At 36.7% G+C, this 25385-nt stretch overlaps 2 protein-coding genes across 2 annotated transcripts in view; one reads left to right on the forward strand and one right to left on the reverse strand.

Annotated features, from left to right (window-relative positions):
- DNAH12 (dynein axonemal heavy chain 12) overlaps nucleotides 1–25385 on the forward strand; it is a 172584-nt gene that overhangs the window by 105761 nt on the left and 41438 nt on the right. Inside the window, exons 43-54 of the mRNA XM_061129188.1 lie at nucleotides 725–886; nucleotides 5009–5203; nucleotides 10285–10418; nucleotides 11628–11790; nucleotides 12470–12550; nucleotides 12887–13063; nucleotides 14257–14388; nucleotides 16737–16826; nucleotides 17442–17582; nucleotides 20067–20308; nucleotides 21446–21593; nucleotides 21893–22038. Of these exons, the coding sequence (XP_060985171.1) occupies nucleotides 725–886; nucleotides 5009–5203; nucleotides 10285–10418; nucleotides 11628–11790; nucleotides 12470–12550; nucleotides 12887–13063; nucleotides 14257–14388; nucleotides 16737–16826; nucleotides 17442–17582; nucleotides 20067–20308; nucleotides 21446–21593; nucleotides 21893–22038 (1811 nt within the window). The remainder of the gene's footprint in view (nucleotides 1–724; nucleotides 887–5008; nucleotides 5204–10284; nucleotides 10419–11627; nucleotides 11791–12469; nucleotides 12551–12886; nucleotides 13064–14256; nucleotides 14389–16736; nucleotides 16827–17441; nucleotides 17583–20066; nucleotides 20309–21445; nucleotides 21594–21892; nucleotides 22039–25385) is intronic.
- LOC133046266 (small ribosomal subunit protein eS27-like) lies at nucleotides 333–587 on the reverse strand. The gene has a single exon (XM_061129187.1). The coding sequence runs from the start codon at nucleotides 585–587 to the stop codon at nucleotides 333–335; it is 255 nt and encodes an 84-aa protein (XP_060985170.1).

The raw sequence follows: 25385 nt of genomic DNA on the forward strand, positions 1-25385 counted from the left end.
TAAAATGGAGGCCCAGATTGACAGTGCCACCAGAATGAGAGAAGTGAAAGTGAAAGTTGCTTAGTCGTGTCTGAATCTTCGTGACCCCATGGATGACAGTCCATGGAATTCTCTAGGCCAGAATACTGGAGTGGGTAGCTGTTCCCTTCTCCAGGAGATCTTCCCAACCCAGGGATTGAACCCAGGTCTCCCGCATTGCAGGTAGATTCTTTACCAGCTGAGCCACAAGGGAAGCCCCAATGGGAGAGGTACTACTGTAAAACTGAGATTTTTTTTTTATCCAAAACGTGTCTTCTGGGATGGTTTCCCATTCATCTTGATACAGGGTACTTTTAGTGCTGCTTCCATCTGAAAGACCATCCTTCTGTAAGCCTTGCTTTTCCTCCTGTAGGGTGGCAGAGGACAGCAGTGCAGCCAACACACAAAACTACTGTCTGTGCATGGCTAACGACGGTGGTGATTTTACAGCAACCTGGGCATTTTACATCCATGAAATAGGAATCGGGGGTCTGCACCAGGCGCTTCTTCTTGTGTTTCCTCTTCTCCTCTTCTGGAGAGGGAAGAAGAAGATCCTTTGTGAGAGGCATGTTCTCATGAGGAGGTCGTCACCGCCGGAAAGGGCGAGATGTTGTTATCAAAAGAAAGGAAAGGGGAAGGAAAGCAAAAAAAAAAAAAAAAATGGATTTCCACCAGATTCTGATTCTAAGTACATTTTTATTTTAAGGCCCTTTTAAGGAATGTGGGCCTGAAGGGCCAGAAGACAGTCTTCCTAATCACGGACACTCAGATTAAAGAGGAAGCTTTTCTAGAGGACATCGACAGTGTGCTCAACACTGGAGAAGTACCTAATATTTTTGCAGCAGATGAAAAACAAGAAGTGATGGAGGTAAATGCTTTTCAGGGAGTGCTGCTCCCAACTCAGAAATGTTACCTTGAAACTTTTCTGTTCTTTAGTATAAATATGGCTTGTGCAGAGAATTTTGGATATAAATATAAATATTTATATATTTATATAATATGTATTATGTAATATATATTATATATATTATATTTATATATAAATATAAACTTAATGTATATTTTAGTACATTTTGGTGACTTGTAAATAGTTATAACTGTAGAAATATAATTACGAGACAGAATTTTAATTATTTTAACTCAGCTTTTTCCATAATGATGACAGTGTTTCATCCATTTGATCTTATTTAGCATGTTTTATGAGTGATTAGAGATTTAAAATCATGTCTTTTTTTCTTACCTGGAGATTAGGTGCTTTATACTGCTGTGTCAGTTTCTGCTGTATAGCAAAGTCAGTCAGTCATACATATACATATATTCCCTCTTTTTTGAATTTCCTTCTCATTTAAGTCACCTCAGAGCATGGAGTAGAGTTCCCTGTGCTATACAGTAGGTTCTCATTGTACAGAGTAGTATGTATATGTCAAAAAATAAAATACAATCATGTCTTACGGTTACAGTGATATGAGAAAATATAGGTTTCAAACACTACCTGATTCACTTTTATAGTTTGCCACTAGTTAGTAAAATCTTCAAAGATTAATAAAACTACTTGTATTGATTCTGGTACATCTGGGAATCATGCTTTGTGATTTAGTTGACAAAGAAAAAAATACATTTTTGATGCACCCACTCCTACTTCAGATGTCCTGACCTTCGACCACCATTTCTCAGATCTTCCCATACAAGATTTCAGCTAATAGTTTCCCCTTTCCTGTTATCATAACTACTTTTACCCACAGAATATAGCACTCATACCAGGATGCTTCATTCCAGCCTCCAGTGATAGCATCTGGAGTAAAACGGATTCCCCCGGTAGTTCAAGCACCCTGCTTTTCTCATCTATGGAATGAAAGTATTATATACACAAAATAGTTCCTCCTACACAGCATCATCAAATGAAATGAGGTAGTTATGGAATGTCAGGCACTTAGAAAGCCCTCAGTAAATGTGATGCATCACCAGTTCATGGCCTGGAGTGGGGAAGGAGAAAGGAAAAAAAAAAAAACCAAGTTCTCTACTTGTATCTGGGTAGCATCAAGGTTGTGGCTAAAAGTTCCTAAGAATGGTGATTCTCCTAATCCATAGGAAAAATATATTCCCTACACTCCTTTCCAGGGAATGGGACCCTTTGGAGAATGGGATTTTCTAAACTTTGCAAGTCTTTTCTGCTCACTTTAATGGTTGTTTGTCTTTCTTCTCATCGCATTGCTACAAAGCTTTTCCGTGGCCTTATTATTTTATGGTATGATCCAAGAATAGCCTGAAGAACTTATTCCCTTCATATTCCACCCAAACCTAGGAACACCATATCAATTTATCCACAAGGAAATAGCCATGGTCAGAACTCACATGTACCAAAGTGCATCCATTTTTCTTTTTTTTTGGTTGCTTTATACTAATATTTAAAAATATAAAAGGTATACAAGATAAGTTATATAAATTTCTTTGCATACCCTGCACTTTGAAGACCAGGTCTTCGACTTTGCTTATTTCATCCATCTGACACAGATTTTACTTGAAACCTCATGATAACTGATCTATAGAGCTTGGGCCTGGTCCTGCCTACTGATCACCTCTTATAGACTCAGCACAGTCTCTGATGTCAGCTTTACAATTGTAGCTTCAGCCTTCCGTTTCCAGGCTACTTTTCCACTGTTCTGTTCACACTTCTTGCAGAATTAAATTGCTGCAAAGTTTTTCTCAATTTTACAGTGACTTGTTTACCATATTTAGTGATATTTTCTCAGTTCTCTTTTAAAATTATCATTCATCTCTGAAATAACTCATCATTCCTCTTTTAAAATGTTTTTCTTTGACTGCTGTGAAAGATCCCTCAGTTTGTTTCCTGTCTGCTTCAATAACTACTCTTTTTCTTGCTCCCAGAATCAGCTGTGCTCCCGAAGTATCAGTATTTCTATGTGCATGTAGATGTTATTCCCTACTTCTACTCTAGAAGCATTGACCTTTGTTATTGTTGTTGTTTAGTTGCTGAGTCGTGTCCGATTCTTTGTGACCCCGTAAACTATAGCCCACCAGGCTCCTCTGTCCATGTGATTTCCCAGGCAGGAACACTGGAGTGGGTTGTCACTTCCTCCTTCAGGGGATCTTTCTGACCCAGAGGTCGAGCCCGCATCTCCTGCATCAGCATGTGGACTCTTTACCAGGGAGCCATCAGGGAAGACTACATTAACTATTATTTCTGTGTAAATAATGCCTATGTTTATGTCACCATCTTGGCCCTTTCTTGACTCTTGTTCTACAGTTACACCCATGCCTTACCTTTCTGTATCTGAATGTCCCCCTGTTAACTCAAGAGGTAATGGAGGTAGACAACTCGAACATAATTTCACAGGTTGACACTGATCATACTAATCTTAATTTGAGAATTACTGTCAGGATGAATAAACAAAGTTGATTTACAGTTTCCCATAGATCTATATCTGTCACATATCTAGAGTAGAGAGTTCTTTTAGAAATAAATTCACTGTCATCACACTGGAAATTGTATGATCATTGTGACCACTTCCTAAATTTGCTATTGAAAAAAATGTAAATCTACCTTTTAAAATTTTATTTTCTTTTAAAAATCTGTTTATAAGATAATTTATTGAGTATGAAACCTTTTCTACTTTGAAGAAGGAGAAAGTTAGGATATAAAAAGCTGAAAAGTACCTATGAGACAAGAACTGTTTTAAGTGTTCACATGTAATAACTCTTTGATCACTCAACAACCCGTTGATATATTGATAAGTACTCTTTCCCCCATTTTATGGATAAGGAAACTAAATAACAGAGAGATTAAGTAACTTGCCTCAAGGTCACATAGATAATCAGCTGCAAGCTGGAATTTGAATTCAAGAAGTTTGGTTCTAAAGCCATTATGCCAGATCTCGTGTAAGATGCCTTTTTCATGTAGAGATATTAATAGGTTGGCCAAAAAGTTCATTTGGGTTTTTTGTGCACTGTTATGGAAAAGCCTGAAAGAACTTTTGGTCAATCCAACATAAAGGAAAAAAATTAACAGTAATGTATAATCTCATTGGGCTTCACTGGTGGCTAAAGAATTGGTAAAGAATCCACCTACCAATGCAGGATATGCATTGGGTTCCATCCCTGGGTTGGGAAGATCCCTTGGAGAAGGGAATGGTTACCCACTCCAGTATTCTTGCCTGGAGAATTCCATAGGCAGAGGAACCTGGCAAGCATAGTCCATGGGGTCACAAAGAGTCATACATGACCAAGTGAAGTAATCTCATTACCAAACTCTATTATCATTTCAAAAAATACAAACATTATAAGAATAAAGTCAGATAGCTCAAATAGTGAAAGAATGTCCAAAGTGAAAAAAATGATATAAGCCAAGAAGAATATCCAAAATAAACATGAAATCCCCTCTTTCATTCTCCTTTAAGTCCATCTCACCCAAAGGAACCACTGTTAATAGTTCTTTGTGTTTGCTTCCATAAAAAAGTGTATGTTTACAAATATGCACCTATGTATTTTTTAATTTAACAAAAAGGATCATATTATGCATACTCTTGCACAATTTGGCCTTGCATTTATTTTTTCTTGCTGATCTTGCCATAGCACATGTTGATGTATCTCATTATCTTTAACAGTTGTTTAAAATTACAGTGTATGGATGTTTTATAATGTTTTTAACTGGATGCTTTAGTTGTTTCAATTTTTTCCTCTTAAAACCAATGTTGAATTATAGTGTCCCATATGTATATCTTGGTGAACTTTTTGTGACTACTTTTATAAGTTAAATTTTTGACACATACTTATTTTTAAATTATAGAATTATGGAATTGAAAGTAGTCTTCTAATAACACAGGCTATATCAAAGCCATTATATTGATATAAAAACAAAAATTTTAAGGTATTTATAAGAGGAGTAATAAAAATTCTTAATATTTCGATATCTACTAATCTTTTTATCAGCTTATGTGTTTTTATTTACGAGGCTTTTTCTGGTATTCCCTAGGGTGTTCGTCCTGTGGCTCAGGCTGGCAATAAACACGGTGAACTCAGTCCCTTAGCCCTGTTTGCTTTCTTTGTGAATCGCTGCAAAGAAAATCTTCATGTCGTAGTGGCCTTTAGCCCCATTGGAGATGCCTTTCGAAATCGCTTGAGGCAGTTCCCATCTCTAATCAATTGCTGTACCATTGACTGGTTTCAGGTTTGTAATTTGCAGTGTGTGTGTGTGTGTGTGTGTGTGTGTGAATTGTTCAGTTGTATCCGACTCTTTGCAACCCCGTGGGTGGTATCCCGCCAGGCTTCTCTGTCCATGGGATTCTCCAGGCAAGAATACTGGAGTGGGTTGCCATTCCCTTCTCCAGGGGCTCTTCCCAACCCAGGAATCAAACCTGGGTGTCCTGCATTGCAGGCAGATTCTTTACCATCTGGGCCATCAGAGATAACTAAATCTTTTGGACTCTTACAGAAATCTTACTCAACTTCTATTAATATGCATTTATCAAGTGTTTTTTGGTTACTTACTCTAATGGCAGCACCAGGGACTTGGAAGATTCCATGATCCCCAAAATGATCTCATATACTAGACTGGAAGACAAAAAAGACAGCCAGCAAATGAGCAGTCAGTTACATAAAAGAGCCATAGTCTCAGCGTGCAATTTAACACAGTGTGTCTCTGAAGCATGAAAATGAATTAATTACATAGAGGAGGTTTGTATAAGGAACCAGTAGAATGTATCTTATATATATATGTGTGTGTGTGTGTGTGTGTGTACATGTATACATATATATACACATCCATATGTATATGTATAAAGATATATTTAGAAATAGATATATCTTTATCTATTTATACATATATTTATTATAAGGAGTTGGCTTACATCTTTATGGAGGCTGATGATTTTCAAGATTTGCAGTTGGCAAGCTGGAGACCCACGAGAGCTAATGGTGTCATTCCAGTTTGAAGGCCAGCAGGCTTGAGACCTAGGAAAAGGTGTTCTGCTTGAGTTCAAAGGCAGGAAAAAAACTAATGTCCTCACTCAAAGGCTATCATGCAGGAGGAACTCCCCCTTATTTGAGGGAGGTTCAGACTTTTTGTTCTATTCAGGCCTTCAACTGATTGGATGAGGCCCACTTACATTAGGGAGAGCAGTCTGCTTTATTCAGTCTATTCATTTAAATTTTGAACCCATCCAAAATGCACCTCACAGAAACAACTAGAATAATGTTAGACCAAATATATAGGCACACATAAAATTAACCATCATAAGAAGATAGCACATGCAGAGGAGCAACAGTGGGGAGAGTGTGGCTCATTTGGGCAAATAGTTAAATAGTTTGGTGTGGCTGACTAGCAATGAGGGCAACAGGAGTTAAGTTGGAGCTTTGAGTGGGTGCCAGGCTATAAAGGAATGTGTAAATGTGCCTAGGAATTTGGTTTTATACCAAAGACATTGCAGGGCCATTAACATGTATTTAGCTAATCTACATTTTAGGAATAACCCAAAACTCTTGGAAGCTTTATGGTGGATGATTCGGATTCGGGCAAAACAAGAGACAGGAAGACTAGCTGGGTGACAGTTTCAGTCATGCCAGCAGCAAATGATACAGGCTATAACCTCATTTAAACAGGGCAAATCATCACTGCCCATGTAAAACCATTCAGTATTTATGTTCTTGAGAAGGGTAACTCATGGTGCCTTCTATTGGTTTTTTTGTCTTATGCCTAATGTATTGTGGACTATAGCTTGACCCTGGATAGTTTCTTTTAAAAATAATTTTCTAATACTAATGCATTTTATTCTCTTTCATCTTTATCAATTGTATATTTGAAAAACAGTAATTCTGCCCTTTTGAGGACTGCAGTGTGTTTCAGCTAGTGGATGTTTTAGAATTTATACAGGAATAAAAGTCATGTGAAACAGTTTTCCTTTATGCAAACTGTATCTTAATATTGCTTTCATTAAGTAGCCCCAAACCAAAACCAAACAAAGCCTGTCCAGTTAAAAGTTTTTCTTTTGTGAAATCTTATAAGTACAATTCTATTTCTGAATATGTTTTTTATAACTATGAGACTTCCTGTTCTGTCGTATGTGATTCATACTTACTGGGGGAAATTTTAAGAAAGAAAGAACTAGGAGTTACAAATAGATAAGGGAAGTTAAATGGATAACAGAGAGGAACCGAGACTTTACAGTGAAACAGTGGGGATACAGAAACTGTGTCAGCGGCACTGATGGCATTGTTTGAGGCCTGCGTCTTTTAATGATGGGAAGTGAGTGTGATCTACTATGTGTCACATAGTTGAGAAGTCACTGACTTTTGGGATAGATCTCTGTTCTCCGAAATAGGGTGTAAACTTAGCAGAGGTGCCGAAATAGTTCAGCAGATAAGGGTAGAATTGACTGAAATACTCCCTTGTGTCTGAAATATCTCCTGTGAATTGGCATTGCTTCCTCCGGTGTCTCAGGTGGTAAAGAATCTGCCTGCAATGCAGGACACCCAGGTCTGATCCCTGGGTTGGGAAGAGCCCCCGGAGAAGGGAATGGCAACCCACTCCACAGCTCTTGCCTGGAGAATTCCGTGGACAGAGGAGCCTGGCGGGCTGTAGTCCATGGAGTTACAAAGAGTTGGACACAACTGAGCAGCTTGCACTTTTACTTCCCTTTTCCACTCAGTTTGTGTGTCAGATGGCCATACATCATAGATAGTATGCAAGGGACCCTCAGGGATTCTTGCAATGAACTGAAAATTGAAGATATACAATGCAGTTATAAGTGGACAGTAAAAAACTGTCTTAAAACTAGCAGGAGCTAGCTCAAGCTCTGTGCCAGCTACATCTTAAGACCCCAAATGATGACAATTTAACAAGATCTGGTGAGACATTAGTTAAAACTCTGGTGGCTCAGATGGTAAAGAGTCTACCTGCAGTGCGGGAGACCCGGGTTTGATCCCTGTGTCAGGAACATCCCCTGGAGAAGGAAATGGCAACCCACTTCAGTATCCTTGCCTGGAAAATTCGATGGACAGAGGAGCCTGGCAGGCTACAGTCCATGGAGTTGCAGAGTTGGACACGACTGAGTGACTTCACTTTCACTCAGAATATGGATTTGTATCAACTGTTTAAATAATAAAGTTTATTCCCATGATGTGTCATGACTTGCAATATTAGCTTATGATGTCATGGTTACCTATCAGCAGCCATTTTCTACCCACTCCATCTTTGTTGACAGAATTCTGGTTTTGTTTGGGAAATTGCTACCCAAGTAGGCAAAGTCTAATAGGGGTTCATTCCTGGTTGGCCTAAGTCAGCATTGGTGCTCTCTCTCCTCTTACTGTTGACTGTTTTACACATGAGCCTTTTCGTAACCTGTTCCTTACCGGTGGATCTGGATTTAAAGTCTGCCAGGGAGCTTTGGGGAGAAGCTTTTCAGAATAAAAAGAGTTATGTGATCAGAAAATGGTTCTTATCTTGATATTTTACAAAAATTCGTTTATGTTAATAACAAATCTTTAGAGGCCTTTTTTGGGGTTTAAAAATATATTAGTATAGTAATACATATGAATATAATTAATAAATGTGTATATACTGGTAATGCGTGCTTAACACTTTTTTTAAATAACTAATGGAATATTTTATCAAAAAGCTTGATTTTTACTAGAGTAGAGGGCCAAACACTGAAAAAAATTGATCTTAAAATGCATATTGTCTACTATAAAGGAAAAAAATTACAGGCATCTTGTTGAATCTAAATGGAATGAAGTTTGGGAATACTCTATTGAGCAAGTGAAGATTAAGTACTCATTTAACATAAATTATTTCATTGAGTAAATATTTCAAATATTTACCGACAAGAACTGTGTAAGCACTGACGGTAACAGCAGTGAGGTAGGAGTCCTTGCTTTTGTGGATTTTACATTTTAGTGGTGTGTCGGTGAGACAGACAGAAACAAATGAATAAATATTTGTCAAATATTGGTAAGTGCTAAGAAAAAATCCAAGATAAGGGAAAGAGTAATGAGGGGAGGAACGCTGTTTTAGAAAGAGTGCTTTGGGCAGACCTACCTGGTAAATTTGCATTTGCACAGAGATGTGAGAGAGTTGAACCACATGGAGATCTAGATTAGGAGGGTTCTAGTCAGAGGAACAGCAAATCCAAAGACCCAGGGCCAGAAGCACCCTTGGTGTATGCCACGAAAAGCAAAGGAACCATCTCACTGAAGTGGTGAGTACTGAAGAAAAGTGAATTTGTGAGGAAGAAAATGAAATGTTCAACTTTTGATGTTGTAACCAGTAGGAATTATGATGAGCTGCTGGTAACAGAAAGTGAAAGTCGCTCAGTCATGTCCATCTCTTTGTGACTCCATGGACTATACAATCCATGGAATTCTCCAGGCCAGAATACTGCAGTGGGTAGCCTTTCTCTTCTCCAGGGGATCTTCCCAACCCAGGGATTAAACCCAGGTCTCCCATGCTGCAGGCGGAGTCTTTACCAGCTGAGCCACAAGGGAAGCCCACTAGTAACAGAAGCCTAAACTAAACACATAGGGGTTTTTTCCCTCTCTCATACAGAAGAAAAATCTGAAGACCGGAACTTTTGTGATTTAACAAAGTTATCAGAATCCCATATTCTTTCTTCTTTATTATCCTCAGCATGTCGTTTCCATCTTCAGAGTCATCATACGGCCTAATGTAGCTGCTAGAACTCCAACTTTCACATCTGTGTTCCAGGCAAGAAGTAGAATAATAGAAAGTAGGGCACAAAGACCCATGCCAGCTCTGTGTAACTCTCCAGAGAGCTTTCTCTGATGTCCCCACCCAATAGATGCTCATATGTCATTATCCACTCTGAATTGCAAACGAGTCTAGGAAATGTAGTATTATAGCTGGGGATATTGCTATCTAGAATAAATTTGGAATCTTAAGGAAAGGGGGCTGATAAGTATTAAGAGGGCCACAAAGCAGCCTGTACCATTGTCACACTAAATTTGGGATGCCTACTAGCCATCCAAGTGGAAGAGATAGGGAAACAGTATGATCTATCTTTGATATGTAAAGTATTATTGACCTTTCCTATATTGAGTTATCTTTAATTTTAATGTATAAAATACTTATATCTTTCATTGATTTACTTGTGACCTTAGTCTCTCTAATTCTGTTTTCCCTATTAAGATTTTAATTTTCTCAACCCCAAGTTCTTCTCTCATAGGAAGACAATTTATATAATTTGAGTGTGACTGATCATTTTAAATTTCACTTGTTTTTCTTTTTCTTATTTTTAGCCATGGCCTGAAGATGCTCTTGAACGTGTAGCTGTGAAATTCTTAGAAACACTGGAGCTCACTGATGTTGAACGACGAGAGATAGTTCCAATCTGCAAACATTTTCACACTTCCATTATGGGACTTTCAGAAAGGTTAATATTAATAAATTTTAAAATGACAGTAGTGCCTTGTATGTTAAAGTGTCTCTTTTGTGAGAAACTGCAAATTTTAATAGGATTTCTATGCCTTATCATTCTCTTTAATCACTTAATTAGTTATGGCTTTTAAGTATTAGAAAGCTACTTGATCTAGGTTTACAAAAGAGCAGGGTATCTTAAGGGAAAGAATATAGTTGGGTCTTAGAAATCACTAGAAGCACGAGTTAAGAAGCCACCAGAAACCCAGGAATTCTTTTTCTCTGTTTCTCATTCATGTTTCTCTTGTGGCATCTGCTTTCTAATCTTTTCTCTTTTAGGCTGTATTTTCTACTTTCCAGTGTATATGGAGGAAAACTGTCTGCCTCTCAATTCTCAAGTTTACTTCTTGCAGTTCCAGCTCATTAGCTCTTTCCAGCTTTCTAGTCCGAGTTCATTCCAAAATGTGATTTGGCCTTCTTTGTGGCCAGTGCCCAGTCCTGGCCTGATCTGCTGTGTGTAGTGTGGCAGGCTTCATAGAACAAACATTGCTGCTGGGGCACTAGTTGGACGTTCTTAGACAAGAAGGAAGATGGTTGGTAGGCTGTGGATACCTTAAAAGTATCAGTTTTACATCTGTTCATCTCTGAGATCTTCATGTCATAGGTGCTCATGGTATATTGCCTATCCAGAGTTTTACAGCCAGCTAGCATGTTTGGCCTGGGCAGGTACACCATGAAGGGGGCTCTAGTCTACGTACTCACCAAGAATCATCATTGCAGCCATTGTTTTTATGTTATGAGTAGTAGTCTTATATTTCTGGCCGAGCTCCATTTAACCAACACGTGACATGTGCAAGGAATGATGACTTGTTCTTGCTGTCCTACCTGTGGTCCTCTTTCCTTGTCTACAGTATCTTGGGTCTGTTACAGGGTTAGATCCTCCTGGCATATGAAACATATAAAAAGGCCTCTATCTTTCTTGCTATCGTTCTCTCTTCAGACAAATCTTTGTTGATTTGTGCTTTTATACTACATCATTGCTATTTGATACTAATATTTTGCAGACTAGAAATTAGGATGTGGTTCTGTGTAAAGTTAAGTACTCAGCAGCTTCTGAATAAAATCAACCTTTATTCTTAAACATTTGTTGTTAATGCTATGTTGAATTTACTTCTTACTTTGTAAAACCCATTGTTTATTGTAATGCTGTCTGCCTCTCTTTTAGGTTCTTGCAAGAGTTAGGACGACATAACTATGTCACTGCTACTTCTTACCTTGAACTCATTGCCTCATTTCGACAACTGTTGACTAAGAGGCGACAAGCTGTAATGGAAGCAAAACAGCGCTATGTGAATGGACTTGACAAATTAGCTTTTGCTGAGTCTCAGGTAAATTTGAGGAGCTGCTCAAGTGGAAATATAAGAAATATGAGATACAATTTATTGAGAATATGTTATGTGCCAGGTACTATGTTATGTACCTCATTTGCATTCCTTTAATTATTCCTCATAATAACTCCATAAGGTAGACGCTTTTATGATCCTCATGTTACAGATGAGTAAAGTGAATTTTAGAATTTTAGAGAAGTTCACTCAGACTGCACAGACTCAGATACATCCAATTTTATTCTTAAGTTTTTGACATTTGGAGAAAGTACACTGTCAGGGTTGACTTTTTATTATAATAACTGGTTAAATATAAGACTTTTTTCCAAATAAGTCAAGTAATACTTATTAGCATTATTTTAATATAAGCAGCAGAGCAGGTGGTCTGAATGAATTGTACACCATACACATAATATAATGGGGATACCCAGAGCTGCTACCATTTTTCTATCTGACTTTTCTTCCATGACAACTGCATTCTTCCATTGCCCTGTCATACTTAAGAAAGAATAAAGTCTTTTGTGAAGAAAACTGGCCACACTCTCATGGCTTTGTTTATCATGTAAAGAACTGAAAAAAAAAAAGTTAAGCTTTTCTGGCCCAGATTTTAAGTTTCAGTTTTCTCTGCTTGGCTTCCATAGCTATTGTAGTTATGAAAACTAATGACAGATTGTCTATTTAGGTTGGTGAAATGAAAACAGAACTTGTCCAATTACAGCCCAAATTAGAGGAAGCAAAAGTTGAAAATGCAAATATGATGCAGGTAAAGTGTCCTGAATTTTTAAAAAATTGATGACAAAAGACAATTGAAATACATAAATTCAGCTTTGATAATAAGCCTTAAGTCATTTATGACAAGATCTTTGGGACGTTACTCTTTTCAGTTGATTCACTGGGTTCCTTGTGGGTTCTGTTGTTTTTGAAGAAAGATAAGAAGCCCCTCACTAAAATAGATCACATATATTTACATTTCTCCTCATTTTATCCTTCAAAATTATGTTTGGTGTCCTAGTTTTCAAATATTCTTTTGTCTCTAGGATAGAGAAAACAATAGGATGTTTAAGCAAATGTCTTTCTTTTTTTTTTCTCTTTTGCTTAGATTATCGAGATAGAATCTGCACAAGTGGAAGCAAAAAGAAAGTTTGTGAAATTTGATGAAGAGGTAGCCAGTGGAAAAGCTGAGGAAGCCCAAGCTCTGAAGAATGAATGTGAAAGTGATCTAGCTGAGGCGATTCCAGCCTTGGAAGCAGCCCTGTCTGCACTGGATACACTAAAGGCAAGTGTTGGAATGAGCTTGTGTTTTATCAGCAACTGTAACTGTATAACAGAGACTTGGTTAATTCCGTGTAGTTCATTTTCAATGGGTGCTATTATATAGTTATCGTCCAGTCGAATTAAATTTGACTCTTAACAATTCCTCTTTGATATATTGTTATCTTATGCTTTTGCTTTTCGTATATTTATTTATAATTTTCATTCAGGATATTCCAGTGGAAATGGAACAATCTCCAAGAGGCCAAAGTGGTTCTGTACATGAGCCAGGAGGCATTTGTTAAATAGAATATGGAGTCACCTCTCTGCAGCCTTCTGGTCATGCATGTACAGAAAAACCTAAAGATCATTCCCAATGTAGACGTGGGTTGCACCTGTCTGCATTAGACTGTTGCATATTTCTCTTTACAGGGTCCTTAGGCAAAACCAGAATAATCTTACCAAACAGATCAGAGAGATGAGCTTCTATTAGCTAGGGAGACCCAGTGTAGTATGGGAGTTCAGGAGATCCAGTCCCCACTCTACTCCTTTTTTCCTAATCAGTGCCCTAACTTTCATGTAAAATACCTGACAAAATGATAAGCTCAACCTGTCAGTAGTTCAGTATCTTGCAGAATCACTGAAGTGATCTGATGGTAGAACCTAATGACCTCCTGCAGCTCCAACAGTGTAGGAAACTAAGATCTATTGTTGTTAGCTTTCTAGCAATTGCAAGGGAAGTCAGAGGATATTAGAGAGGATGGTAAATAAATGGATCTATTGTGTCTGTCATAACAATATATGCCTTTTTAGACAATAAACTTGGAAATGGAAAGTACCTCTTCTTTCATTTTTGGTGGGTAAAACTAATATGTAAGCAAATATGGAATTAAGCCTTTATCTTAAGATGGATTCCATGCATGGGCTTGGTATATCGTTGTATAAAAATTTTGTGTATGTGTGCAAAAATATTTTATTAGAAATGTTCTTAGTTGACATCACATTCTCATAAGGATCTGAGAACTCTCAAACACTTGAGAAACATTGATTTACTGTGCTTCAATTTTTTGTTACCTTTTTTTTATAACCACACAGAGCAAAAGACAATTATAGTTTCACATGAAAATCAGTGGTATTATTACTCTCCAACATTATAAAATAACAGTCATTATTTACAAGTAGGCTGACCTAAAGGCATCCTGTTTTCTTTTGATTTAGCCAGCTGATATTACAATCGTGAAGTCAATGAAGAATCCTCCATCTGGTGTTAAACTAGTTATGGCTGCTGTTTGTGTTATGAAAGATATAAAACCAGAAAAAATTTCGGATCCTTCAGGAACTGGAGGCAAGGTAATAACTAGACACAGATTTATATCACATTCATGAATATACAGAACACTTTACAACAACTATTATCAAATTAAATGTCAATAGTACCCAGTCCAAGGAAGACACATTGTATATGTATTCCAGGGTAAAGTGAAGGCGGTATGCTGTGCTGTTTGGTCGCTCAGTCGTGTCCGACTCTTTGCAACCCCATGAACTATAGACCTCCAGGTTCCTCTGTCCGTGGGGATTCTCCAGGCAAGAATACTGGAGTGGGTTGCCTCTCCCTCCTCCAGGGGATCTTCCCAACCCAGGGATTGAACCCAGGTCTCCCACGTTGCTGGTGGATTCTTTACCTTCTGAGCCACCACAGAAGCCCAAAGGCAGTATAGTATCAGAGAAATGTAGTCCCGGTTGCTTCCACCTCCTTTTCTGGCTATGCAGGATTCGCCACTCTGCTGGGGTGGGGTTGAATGAACAGGGAGATAGCTGTGATTTTCTTGATAAGAGCCTCAAGAATGTGACATAGTTATACAGGTGTTGTTTCCAAGCATTCAAGAAATTCTGCTGAGGTAACTAGTACTGTGATGTCATTAAAACTACGTGCTTGGGAGCCAGAATGTCTGTATTCAGAAATCCTGACCCTCCTAGCAGTGTGACCCTGGGGAAGATGCTTAACCTCTGTGGAACTCTGTAAAAGGAGCATTGTCATAGTACTTTCTTCACAAAGTTAACGTGAGGATTGGATTAGTTACTACATACCAAGCTCTTAACGTATAAGGCCTTTCACACAGTAAGCTGTCTGTGATAATAAATGCTACACATTTATTAGTAAACGTTAGCTGTTATTATTACAATTGTTATTCAAAGGTATATCCCTTAAAAAGGAAGGCATAACATCTATCCTGAACTAAATTTATAGACTTATTTTCTTTTCAGGGTTTTGTCTTTTTCTTTTCAAGTTTTTACAATACCTAGGTTTAAATCCCTGAATTGGAGAATTGGGATTTTTGTGGGGGGCCTATTCTGTCCTCCATTGAGATAATAAAAATTTAAAAATAGGCTCTTACCTTATCAAGTTATTCTCATACACACACACACACACACACATACACACACACACCCACACACACCCCTATCAAGCTTCTGAAATTAAGAAGAAGAATGTTCAGCTAGTTATTTAACGTTTTTTATTTTATGAGCATGAGCACCGTGCTCTTTATCTTATAACTGAGTGAGCAGTGTGTAATCTTTGTCTTACCGCTTTCTTTTCTGTATTCCACTTGGGAAAATCTAGGTAGGTGAGGGGATTTTCTGTAAGAAAAATGTTTGCTACCTGTCCTAGTCCATTTGGGCTACTCTAACAAATTACCATAGATTGGGGTCGCTTATCAACAACAAACATTTATTTCTCACACTTCTAGAGGCTGGTAACTCCAAAATCAAGCCTGCAGTAGGTTCAGTGTCAGGTGAGGGTACAAGTTGCGGTTTATAGAGTACTGTCCGCTTGTGGTGTTGTCACATGGTGGAATAGGAGGGAGCTCCCTGCCCTCTATTTTATAAGGGGACTGATTACATCCGTGACTTAATCACGTTCCTAAGACCCCACCTCCAAGTACTATTATACTGGGAAGTAGGTTTTAGCATAGGAATCTGGGGAGAGGACACAGACTTTCAGTTTATAGCACTACCTTTATGATTTGAAAGTCAAGTTAAAGGAAAATAAAAGTTGAAATAATAAAAATGTTTTTTCTTAGATGAAATTTTGATAGTATTTGTACCAGCTGCTTTTCTTAAGTTTTCTAAAAAGAAGTGATCATATTTTTTTGCCTGTCAGTGTTTTTTTTTTTTTAATTAAACTTTTTAAAATTTTAGTAATTTTTTTGGGCTGTGCTGGGTCTTTGTTGCTATGCACAGGTTTTCTCTAGTTGTGGTGCACAGGCTTCTCGTTGCAGTGGCTTTTCTTCTAGTGGAACAAGGGCTTTAGAGCGTAGGCTCAGTACTCGTGTCGTGGTACACGGACCTAGTTGTTCTGTGGCATGTGGGATCCTCCCGAACCAGGGATCTAACCCCTGTCCTCTGCATTGCAAGATGGACTCTTAACCACTGGACCACCAGGGAAACCCTCAATATTTAATTTTTAATAATAAGTTTAATATATAAATTCATATGCTTATTTTAAACCTTTGTTATACTTAACATGTTCTCAGAGAGAGGAGTCTCTTCATTTCATTTCCAAGGACATGTAAGTAGATATTTTGAAAGTTCAGTGTATAGTTTCTCTGGATTAGTATACCTTAAACCTCAAGAAGAAAAGTTTTATATCAAACATTTAATTGTACGTATGATGTTTCTGTAAATTTTATTTATAGATATTAGATTATTGGGGACCTAGCAAAAAACTTCTGGGAGATATGAATTTCTTAAGAGATTTGAGAGAATATGACAAGGACAATATTCCGGTGAGTTTCACTGGATTTTTTTCTATAAATGTAATTTTGCCAAGATATATAAAATCTTTAACATTTTTCAATATTATATAAAATGTAAGCAAATAGAGTGTCAGTAGAATTAAAATAGTAAAGGGATATTTATTAATGACTATATTATGAATTCTCATAATGCATAAAACCACTCCTCTTTCAGACCATCCAAAGTTATTGAATAAATTAACTGTTTTAGTGTATTATTGACATGAAAGAGTTCTCGAAGTGTCTTCTTATAATAGTTTATTTCTTAATAAATTGGATACACAAATTTCTGAGATAAAAAGTATATAATTTTTCATCCAAACTTCTATTTATTTATGTTTAGTTGTTCTTTTTCCTTGTTTACATACATATGTTTTCCCGAACTGCAAAGGTCTTTTAATTTTTTCAGAAGACGTATCTTGTCTACCTGTAATAAATTTGCTGCAATTATGCTTATTTTAAAAATATCTCAAAGTACTGACTTTGGTTTTTAAAGACAACATAACTGTTTTATATACTCTTTTTTAAACTATGTATGATCAATTTTTCATCTAATGATTGTGTGGTATATGTTGAAATTTTAAGATCTAAATCTTTGTTTCCCAGGTGACTATTATGCAGAAGATTCGTGGTGAATACTTAACAAACCCTGAATTTGATCCTCCTAAGGTTGCTAAAGCTTCCTCTGCAGCTGAGGGTCTGTGTAAGTGGATCATGGCTATGGAAGTGTATGACAGAGTTGCAAAGGTATTTTGCGGATCAGCACATCCATTTTCTATTGAAATATTCCCATAAACTAAAATCTATGCCTTTGAAATGGAGAAGGAAATGGCAACCTGCTCCTCTCCTTTCCTGGAGAATCCCATGGGCAGAGGAGCCTGGCAGACTACTGTCCATGGGGTCACAAGAGTCGGACACAACATAGAGACTAAACCAACCAATGCCTTTGAAAACTCTAAGGTTAGCTTCTGTTGAGTTCAGCCTAACTCATTTCCCCTCATATTTAATAAAATGGTTTGTGATTTTAAATGGTTTTTTTTTTTTAATCTGTCATTTTAGGATTGAAGTTCTTTCTTCAGTTGTAAAAAAAAGGGGTGTTTTGAATTCATTGTATTAATGAATATTTGGTGAAAAAAGGAACATTGAAATAAATTTTTTCATAATAAAAGATCTATGCCCTTATTTACTAGTTCAGAAGTTTCTAAAAGTGATCCCACAGAGAATTTGTCCTGCTCCAGCATAATCAGTTCAGTTCACTCGCTCAGTCGTGTCCGACTCTTTGCCACCCCGTGGACAGCATAATCAGACGTTAGTTGAGTGTCTAGTGGATGAAGAGAATGCTTACATGTGACATAACCAGTTGGGACCAGTATACAGGAGAGCAGGGAGATAACAGAACTGGCCAGACTGACCTATAGTTACAGGGACCTGGGGCAAAAGAGCATTAAGTTTTATGGGGAGGCAGCAGAAGCAAAGAAAAATCCAAAACATCAAAGGCCAAGTGGCAGATGAAAATCTTAATGCAGAGGTCAGAAGTAAGAAATTCCAGTAGGGTTAAGAGGAGAAGCATGGACTCAAGCAGTGATAGGGAGTTTTTTTGGAGTACTTCCTGGGGCCAAATTACAGGAGAGCAGAGAATGGTTAACAACATTTTGCATGGGGTGGGAGAAAGCTTCAAGAGAGAGGGGACATATGTATACCTATGGCTGATTCATATTGATATATGGCAGAAACCAATATTATAAAACAATTATCCTTCAATTAAAAATAAATAAATTAAAAAAAAGAGCACTTTGCAGATTTGACTAGCAAAGGACCAAGGAAGCACTGGCCTTGCCCTCTGTAACTTGCAAAATTCTACCAAGGGGAGCAGAAAATATAAATAAAAATGCCCATGGAAATACATGATATTATGTGTTTAGAAAAACTTTAGAGTATAGAATGAGTAATCAGGCTGTAGCAATTGAAAAGATATTCCTAATGAGGCATACATGCTTGTAGAGAGGTATGGACTTTGTTCATTTCAGAGGAGTAGACCAGTATACCCCTGTTAAAGAAATAAAATGAATTCTATCTGAATGTTCTTCCATTTGAACATCTTGTCCCTCCCCATAGTAATCCCAGCAGGTCTGCAAGCTGTCAACTCAGCCTGTTTCTGCATGTCCCACAAGACATGTGGAATATTCTGGATTCTTTCTATAAAGCAGAGAATCTAAGGTATTCAGGTTCTTTTCTGACTTCCCACCCTGTACCTCCACACTATTTTAATTCCAATGCTCCTGCCTCGTGTTGTTATGCAAAGGTTGAAGGGAGATATCCAGCAAGCTCTTCTCTAAAGTCCAAAGTAGGAACAAGAGCTTCCTAATTTTTATTTAACACATTCTCCCTTCAGGATTTCTGCCCCGAGGAGAGAAAGCAGGTCAATAGTATCTGATTCTTTGCTTCAGTCTTCCTCTTAGCCTTCAGCTCACTCATGGCAATGTGTCAGTAGACTTAGGTCTCCCTTCTTTCAAATGGACATATACTGTCTATTTGAAACATATTATAGTACACTCTAACCAAGTTTGCCATACCCCATTCTTCATATACTGTTGAGCATAATAAAATAAAAACTTTAGAAAATTGTTTTTCTCTCAACAAAGCATCAGTTTTCACAATTTGTTGAGGGAAATTCAATTTTGGTAGTGAAGCTAAATACCAAGTCTTTATTTCTCTATGTATTACTGCTACTGTCTTAATCTCCTCAAGGCAAATGTAATCCTCAGCTGACTGGGAAAGAAATCAAAACCTTAGAAATGCCAAAAAAAAAAAAAAAAAAAAGCAGCACGTTCTTGTATTGTTAAGCATTTGTCATTTCTGTTACATGTTTTTCTGTTTTGGGACAGTTCAAAGGCAACTCCTGATTGTATTGAGATATTTTGCTACATATCATGCTGTTTTGCTACATATTGTGAAAAATTATTAGAGTAACTTGCCTATTTTATAGATGAAGTTTGCTGGTCCAGGATGATTTTATATATTTTATAAGATATAGAAATGTATTTTACTTTATTTGCATATGAAAATATAAGATTTAAGGCATTTTAAATTTGCATGATTTATTTTTATAAGTAATAAGTGTATTTCTAATCATAAATAAATGTTTAAAATTCACGATATCTAGAAAGGATAATATTGATTGTCAGTGTTACATAGTACATGTTAATAGCTGCGTGTACTGTTCCCAAACAGGTAGTGGCTCCTAAGAAAGCCCGCTTAACAGAAGCTCAGCAGTCCTTAGCTGAGACGATGGAGCTTTTGAATCAGAAGAGAGCAGAACTAGCAGAAGTAGAACATCATTTGGAAAATTTAGAAAGAGTATTTCTTGAGAAAACTGAGGAAAAAGCTCGTTTAGAAGACCAGGTGGAACTTTGTGCTAAGAAACTTGAAAGAGCCTCCAGACTAATTGGAGGGCTAGGTGGAGAAAAATCGAGGTCAGATTTCTACTCATTTTAACAATGATTTAAAATGTCCGGCTTGAATATGCAACTCTCTTTGGGTATTTATTATGATTGCCATGCCATGCCATGCCCAGTTGCTCCAGTCGTATCCGACTCTTTGTGACCTCATGGACTGTAGCCTGCCAGGCTTCTCTGTCCATGGGATTTTTCAACCAAGAATATTGGAGTGAGTTGTTTATTTTGATTACTGATTTTTAAATGGCTGGTTGAGAATGTGGGACTTTCTGTAAAGCACCTGGCTAGGCTTCTCCTAACAGAATTTCAGTGTCAAGGATAGTGTTTGCAACTTGCTTTCAAATGTTAAAAGAGAGAGAGAAAGAGGCAAATAAGGCCAGAGATAAGTTTTAATCTTAGTGGTGAGTATGTGGATGATCATTGTGCAGTTCTTTCCAATTTTATGTTCAAATGTTTTGTAATAAAGTGTTTGGAAGGGAGTAGTGAATATATGGTTCATTTTGTTAAATTTATTTTAAATAACTGACTTGATATAACAAAGCCAGTTAGCTTTATTCTAATCTATTTATACTAGTCAGCCAACTATCATAGCTATTAATTGAATTTGTTGAATGAATAGCATGATAAAGTAGCATACTTTTGACAATACTTCATAGTGCAAATTAGATGGTTTTGAAATGAACTTTTTTCGGTAAAAGTTTCATTAAATGGAAAAAGATACCAACCTTAGCTATAGTATGCCAACTGCTATACAACTTAAATGTAGTTTTTGGTAATGAATTACAAATGTCCCTTTGTTTTTCAGAAACGAATAGCAGGGCCACTAGGCCAAATCATCCTGAATAAAATTATTAGACAAAATTCTGGTGATTTTTTTTTGTTTGTTTCTGTTTTCCTATCCTGAAGGAACAAGTCCTATAAGAAATGCATAATATTCTAATAATGAAAAGTGAATTATTGTTTGTAAAACATAAATGTATATTATAGCATATTAGAGCTAGAAGGGACCTAACCTCCTCATTTTATAGAGAAGCAAGTGCCCAACTTTTCATGGCATTTTGTTATAGAATTTGGACTAGAAACCCCTGGCCATTTCATTACTGTCTTTAATCATTCTCTTTGGTGAGGCTGTTTTGCCTTTGATTGGTTTCCCAGATGGTCTCAGGCTGCAGATGACCTTCAGATAGTATATGAAAATCTGACTGGTGATGTCTTAGTATCAGCAGGAGTGATAGCCTACCTTGGTGCTTTCACTTCTGGCTTTCGACAGACATGTACAGAGGACTGGAGCATGCTGTGCAAGGTAGTGGTTTTATATTTTCTTAAGAGTTTCTTTTTAGAACATTTAAAGTATATGTTGGGGTATTTGGGGGGAAAGGATGATAATAAAAATAGAGAAAGAAAGAAATGACTGAAAATATGAAGTTTTTTTTCTTCTTATTTGATCAGTAAAATATTTCCATAGTCTAATTTTTCATTCAGTTTTTTCAGTTCTTTAAAATTATTAAATACTGTCTAACAACATATAATATATTAATTAAAAATATTTTAATCAACAAGATAAGAGAAAATGTCAAAAATAAATCTGTGTATTTCTAACAGGAGAAAAAAATCCCGTGTTCAGAGGAGTTCTCACTGAGTAAGACCTTGGGTGATCCAGTAAAAATCAGAGCCTGGAATATTGCTGGATTGCCTACAGATACTTTCTCTGTAGACAATGGAGTGATTGTTAACAACTCCAGGCGCTGGTAAGGAAGATTAAGTGTTTATTTTTCAATTATTTTATTTGCAACTTTTTGAACATAGAGAAAAGTTGAAAGGATTTCAGAGTAGGCACCCATATAGCTACTACCGCCTAGATCCTGCAGTTAACATTTCATTATTCTTGTCCATCCCTCTATCCATCCATCAACTCATCCTTTTTTATGTATTTCTACATATGTTGCAGACATGGATGTACTTCCTCCCAAATACTTCAGCATGCATATCATTAAGTAAAGTTCAATATTTTTTTTCTTTCGAGGTAAAATTTACATACAATGAAATATATAAAATTTAGTACAAATATACAAAAATACACAAACTTGTGAGTTCTAACAAAAGTATGCACCTGTGCAAGGGTTTGAGTCAGGGTATAACACAGTCTTTTTTGTCCCATCCCAGTAAATTCCCTCCTTCACCCCGTAGGAAATTATTATTCTGATTATTTTCCATCATAGGTTAGTTTTGCCTATTCTAGAACTTCATATAAATGGAATCATACTGTATGCCCTCTTGGGTGTAAGGCTTTTTCCACACAGCATAATCTTACTAATTTTTGTTGCTGAGTATTATTCAGTTACATGACTCTATAATTGTTTATGTATTTTCCTGTTGATGGACACTTGGGCTGTTTCCAGTTCTTAGCTATTCAGTGTATTGATTTTAGCTAGGTATTTCTACTCATTTTCATGATACTGTAACAATGATTTATGCAATTTCATGTAAATCTTTTATAGCTGCTATCATAGTGGGATAACTGTATGAGCTTTGCAGATGGTTTTTATTATCTTTTTATTTATATCACTTTTGGAAACTTGGGAAATTATTCTCATCTGAGAGATACTTTCCTGTAAATAGTTATCTAGTCATACTGCCATCTAATATAAAAGTCTTTTCTTGACCTTATGCCAAACAAACTATGATGGATAATATTGAGTTCTTATATTCATGAGATACTATTTTAAATGCCTTATATCTTCACAAATTCCTATGAGTTAGTTCTTCTTATTATTCCATTTTATAAATGAGACAGCTGAGGCCCAGAATAAATTAATAATTTGAAATTTAGTGAGATAACTGAGCTAATAAATGGTGTAATCAGAATTTGAACCCAGGCAACTTAACTTCCAAATCCTAATTCTTACTTAGTATGTTAAGTGAAATGTGGAATGGGATATCACATTTACTACCTTTAAAACTGTATTGGAAGTTTCAGTCTTCTTTTGGGATATAAGATATGGTAAAGATAGAAAGGTATCTTATATTCTGAAAGTTTGAGGTATTGTTTGTTTATATTCTTCGGAAACCTTACTTTGGAAACTTTTCATGCCGTGAATCCCATAACACATTGTTACTATTTTTACTTTAGACAGTAATTATAGTAGAGTGATTAAATATAAGAAAATGTCTTTTATGTTTATTTCCTTTTTTTTTCCCATTTTAGTTTGAGTTGTTTCTTTTTTTTCGGTTGCACTTCATGGCTTGCAGTCACTCAGTTCCCCAACCATGAATTGAACCTAGGTCACAACAGTGAAACTCCAAGTCCTAACTACTGAACCTCCAGGAAATTCCCTTAGACTTATTTATTTCTTTATGTTTCTATCTGATTTCATATTTTTTCTGCCTGACAAGTATCTTTCAACATTTTCAGTGTATAGATCTATTGCAATTAATTCAGTCAGCTTTTTTATTTCTTTATTTCATCTTCATTTTGAAAGATATTTTTTGCTGGGTTTAGAATTCTGAGTTGACAGTTTTTGGATTCTTCTGGTTTTGCTTTTTTTCCTTTGACGGTGTCACCCCATTGTTTTTAGACTGCATAGTTTCTGATAAGCCTGCTGTAATTTTAGTTCCTTTTTCTGTAACTTTTTTCCTCTGACAGCCTTCAGTTTTTTTTTTTTTTCTTTCTGTTTTTAGTTGCCTGCAGTTTGATTGTGATGTATGAGTATATTGGAATGTGTGTGTGTTCATCTTTGTAGTTCTCCTGACTGAGGTTCTTTGAGCTTCTGAGATCTACTTCATTTTATCCCTTTTCTCTTTCTGGGAAGAAAACTTACATTTGTGAGTCTTTTTGGTATGACCCAAAACTTTCAGATGCCCTTTTCTGCTTTTAACCACTCTTTTTTTTTTTTTTACCACTCTTTTTTTTCTTTTTGAGTTTCAGATTGGATAATTTCTATAAAACTATCTTCAAGTTCATAACTGTATTAACTGACTGTCTCCTTAGTTGTATTGGGTCTATGCAGCCCATGAAATAAATTCTATAGAGTTTACGTATTTTTTATTTCTAGTATTTCCATTTAACTCTTCCTTATAGTTCACCTCTGCTGATGATTGTCTCTTGAGGCATGTCGTCCAGTTTTTTCACTGGCTGTTTTACATTTTAAACACAGTTATTTAAAAAACTACAAATCTAATATTTCCAATGTTTGTGTCATCTTTGAGGCTGTTTCTGTTAGTTTCTTTTGTCTCTTGAGAATTCTTTGAGTTTTTTTCCCATGCTTATCTAAATATCTCATAATATTTGATTGAATGCAAGGTATTTTCAGTCTAACAGTAGGAACTGAGCATTATATTAACTCCTGGAAATGGGCATGCCTCTTCTTCTGTCGCTCCATTAGTACAGAGGTTTGAGTCAGTCTAACCATCAGTTGAACTAGGTTTGAATTGAGTTGCACAATTTGTTGTTACTCCGGTAAAGTTCAGGGGACCAGTGGTGTCAACTTAATCTAACCATGGGTCTATGCTGAGAATGAGGGATAGCTTTCTGGAGTGTTTTTCTGTGTTAAGAGTTTTACCTTCAACTTTCAACTGTTCCTGAATGCCCATGACACAGACAGGGTCTCTTTCTATTTTTGTTGTTCCCCTAGGGGTAGATTGCTTTTGCTCAGTACTCCATGTTAGGCTCTTTTGGGGGCAAAGTGAGAGTTGTCTGTTACTCTGATGTCCTAGTCTTACGAAGGCACTGTGCATATTGGGCCTTCAGTGTAGGATATTTTCAGCCTGCTGGCCCTCCTCCCTGTGACAGCTTAGTTTGCATTCTGCCTTGGCTGATCTTGAACAGGAGTTTCACACCCCCTCCTAGAGTTAAGGGATTTCTGCTTAGTGAAGGTTGGTAAAGGTATGTTTTAGCCAAAGACATTTTTCTACCTCTCCTCCAAGGGTTGAGTTTTTCTTTTGCTCTTGCCCCAGCTACAATGTATATTTTGTCCTTACTTCTTCCAGGATTCATACCAGTGTTATTGGCTCAATATATGTAAGTTTCCCAGCTGGAATTTCCTGTATCATGTACATAGTATAAACTTGCCCCTTGAACCTGCATAAACTATTGACC

Source organism: Dama dama, chromosome 24 (assembly GCF_033118175.1).
Source record: "Dama dama isolate Ldn47 chromosome 24, ASM3311817v1, whole genome shotgun sequence".
NCBI lineage: Eukaryota > Metazoa > Chordata > Mammalia > Artiodactyla > Cervidae > Dama > Dama dama.

What these genes read in the sequence shown, in the direction of transcription:
- LOC133046266 (XM_061129187.1), bottom strand. Translation starts at nt 587, where the DNA reads ATGCCTCTCACAAAGGATCTTCTTCTTCCCTCTCCAGAAGAGGAGAAG.